The sequence below is a fragment of the Physeter macrocephalus genome, chromosome 16 (assembly GCF_002837175.3).
Source record: "Physeter macrocephalus isolate SW-GA chromosome 16, ASM283717v5, whole genome shotgun sequence".
Taxonomy (NCBI): Eukaryota; Metazoa; Chordata; class Mammalia; order Artiodactyla; family Physeteridae; genus Physeter; species Physeter macrocephalus.
Window position 1 is genome coordinate 102,073,724 of NC_041229.1, and position 2,057 is coordinate 102,075,780.

The 2,057-nt window shown below is 53.5% G+C and overlaps 1 protein-coding gene across 1 annotated transcript in view; it reads left to right on the plus strand.

Annotated features, from left to right (window-relative positions):
- Nucleotides 1-375: 375 nt before the first annotated feature.
- STIP1 (stress induced phosphoprotein 1) overlaps nt 376-2,057 on the plus strand; it is a 12,622-nt gene continuing 10,940 nt past the window's right edge. The window contains exon 1 of the mRNA XM_007102589.4: nt 376-490. Coding sequence (XP_007102651.1) covers nt 482-490 — 9 coding nt within the window. The 5' untranslated portion in view covers nt 376-481. The remainder of the gene's footprint in view (nt 491-2,057) is intronic.

The following is a 2,057-nucleotide window of genomic DNA, read 5'->3' on the forward strand; positions in this document are numbered from 1 at the left end:
ATGGCTCTGCAACTCACCACCCAATTGAAATTTTTTAAAATCTGAAGGCGGTTCCGTCATGGAGTCCGTCAGCCCAATGGGAGAGGTGGAAATTTCCAGAAAGAACAGGGCCAATGGGCGCGGCCAGCGCGGCCACGATTGGCGGACCAAGTGACCAATCATTGTCGCAGAGGTCTGCCCTTCCCTCCAATCATAGAGCCTGTGGTGGGCGGAGCTTTAAGGGGAACGTCCAATCCCGAGATGCGGGGGAGGCAGGGTTCTCCATATTGTCCAATGAGAGAGAAACAAGGATGATGGGCTAGACTTCAAGCCAATAGTAGAAAAGCTCAGAAAGACCCCTAGAGGAGCGCGACCAGTGAGCCCGAGAGGAAGGGGCGGGATCTGGGGGTCCCGGCAGCTTCTAGTAGGTTCCAGAAGGCGGCGCGTGCGGTTGGGAACGCGGAGCGGACGGAGTCTATTCAACTGGGTTCCGGGCCGGGCTATGGAGCAGGTGAAGGGGGAGGGGCGGGCTGAGGCCCGGGGCCGTTCGGTGACTCGCCGAGGCCAGGTCGCTGGTGGAGGAGCGGGGCGGGAGCCCGATTGGGGCGGCCGGGGCAGCCGGGGTGCGGGCCGGGGCCGCCGGCGTGGGGGCCGGGGCCGGCGGAGCAGCTGAGGCGGCGAGGGCGTGAGGGCCGCGGCGGGCGGGCGGGCGGGGAGCGAGGGTTGGCTGTGGGGAGCGCAGGTTCGGCTCAGCGCCTGTCGCCACCCGACTCGGCGAGATGGGCTGGGAGACGTATCAGTTCAGCATAAGTCCAGCTCGCGGCGGGAAGAGGAGCCGCGGCCGGACTCCGGAGGTCTCTCGGGAAGTGGGTCCAGGCTGAGCAGGGGGATGGCGCCCGAGGCGCTGGGAGGGATGGAGGTGGGCGAGGGGTCTTGTGAAAGGCAGGAGGGATCGGGTCAACTTCTGGGAGTTCGTCATCTGAAAGGGGGATCAGGGATTGCGGACGAAGAGGCTACCCAGGACTTGGCACGGTTAACTTGGAGGAATTCGGGGAGCGGGGACGGGAATACACTGGAAGTAGCTGATGGACTTAGTAGCCAGAAGTAGGGAAAACCCTACTTCTTTGCATCTGAAAAGGCCGGGATGGAAGAGTGTTTAGTGACGGTATGACGAGTAGCAGGCCGACTTCTTTTCTTGATGCAGGAAAGGGGAGGGTGTAGCAAAAGTCCTTGGAATGAATTTCATCCCTACCAGTGTTTTACAAACATATGTGCGGCCCCTCCCCCTCCTCGTTTTTCTTTCTGTGTGCGTGCGATTTAAGAGTAACAGGACTGATACTTGTAAAACTTCGGTTTCAAATTGCAGGAGGAGGAATTAGTTGCTTAGAAAACTTAGAATATACAGATAAGCAGTAAGAAGTAAGTTATTTAACTCCTCTCAGCATTATTGGGGGGCCGAGTTTGAAGCTGCTGCTAGTTGTTTTCAGTGACTTAATTGTACCGTCTGTGGCCTGAGGGGTGTGAAAAACCCAGAGAGGTTTTATTTAATTGGAAGTTGTTATTAGTCTGTAATGATTGATTGGGGGGAGTGGGGGGACAGCTTGGGTGTTCAGGTGTGATCTACAAAGCCGAACCTTTTGCCTTAGTATAGGTATTGCTCTTTTAGCCAAATCTGGGGTCTCTTCGCTAAATTTTTAAAAATTAGAGTGGAAACAGGTTAATAAACATTTTGCGCCCTTGTGATAATTAAATTGTATATGGGATTCAGTAGGCTGTGATGTAGACAAGAAACAGAGGGCTGACGTGAGAAACACATTGCTGTGTTAAATTCAAGAACAGCTCTCATCCCGCCGTTATCAAAAGAGGAAAAAAATTTTTCTTAATCGCAATTGCCCCTCGTAGAAGTGTAGGTACAGGTAGACTGTGAGTGACTAAACTCAGGGACTGCACGTTTACCATGCCCGTTGTACAAATGGCCTGGCATTTTACTCCAGGGGTGTTAGAACCTACTGTTTTGCCCCCATTCAATATGTAGCTTCTTTTTTTTTTTTTTTTTTTTTTTTTTTATTCTGAGATCC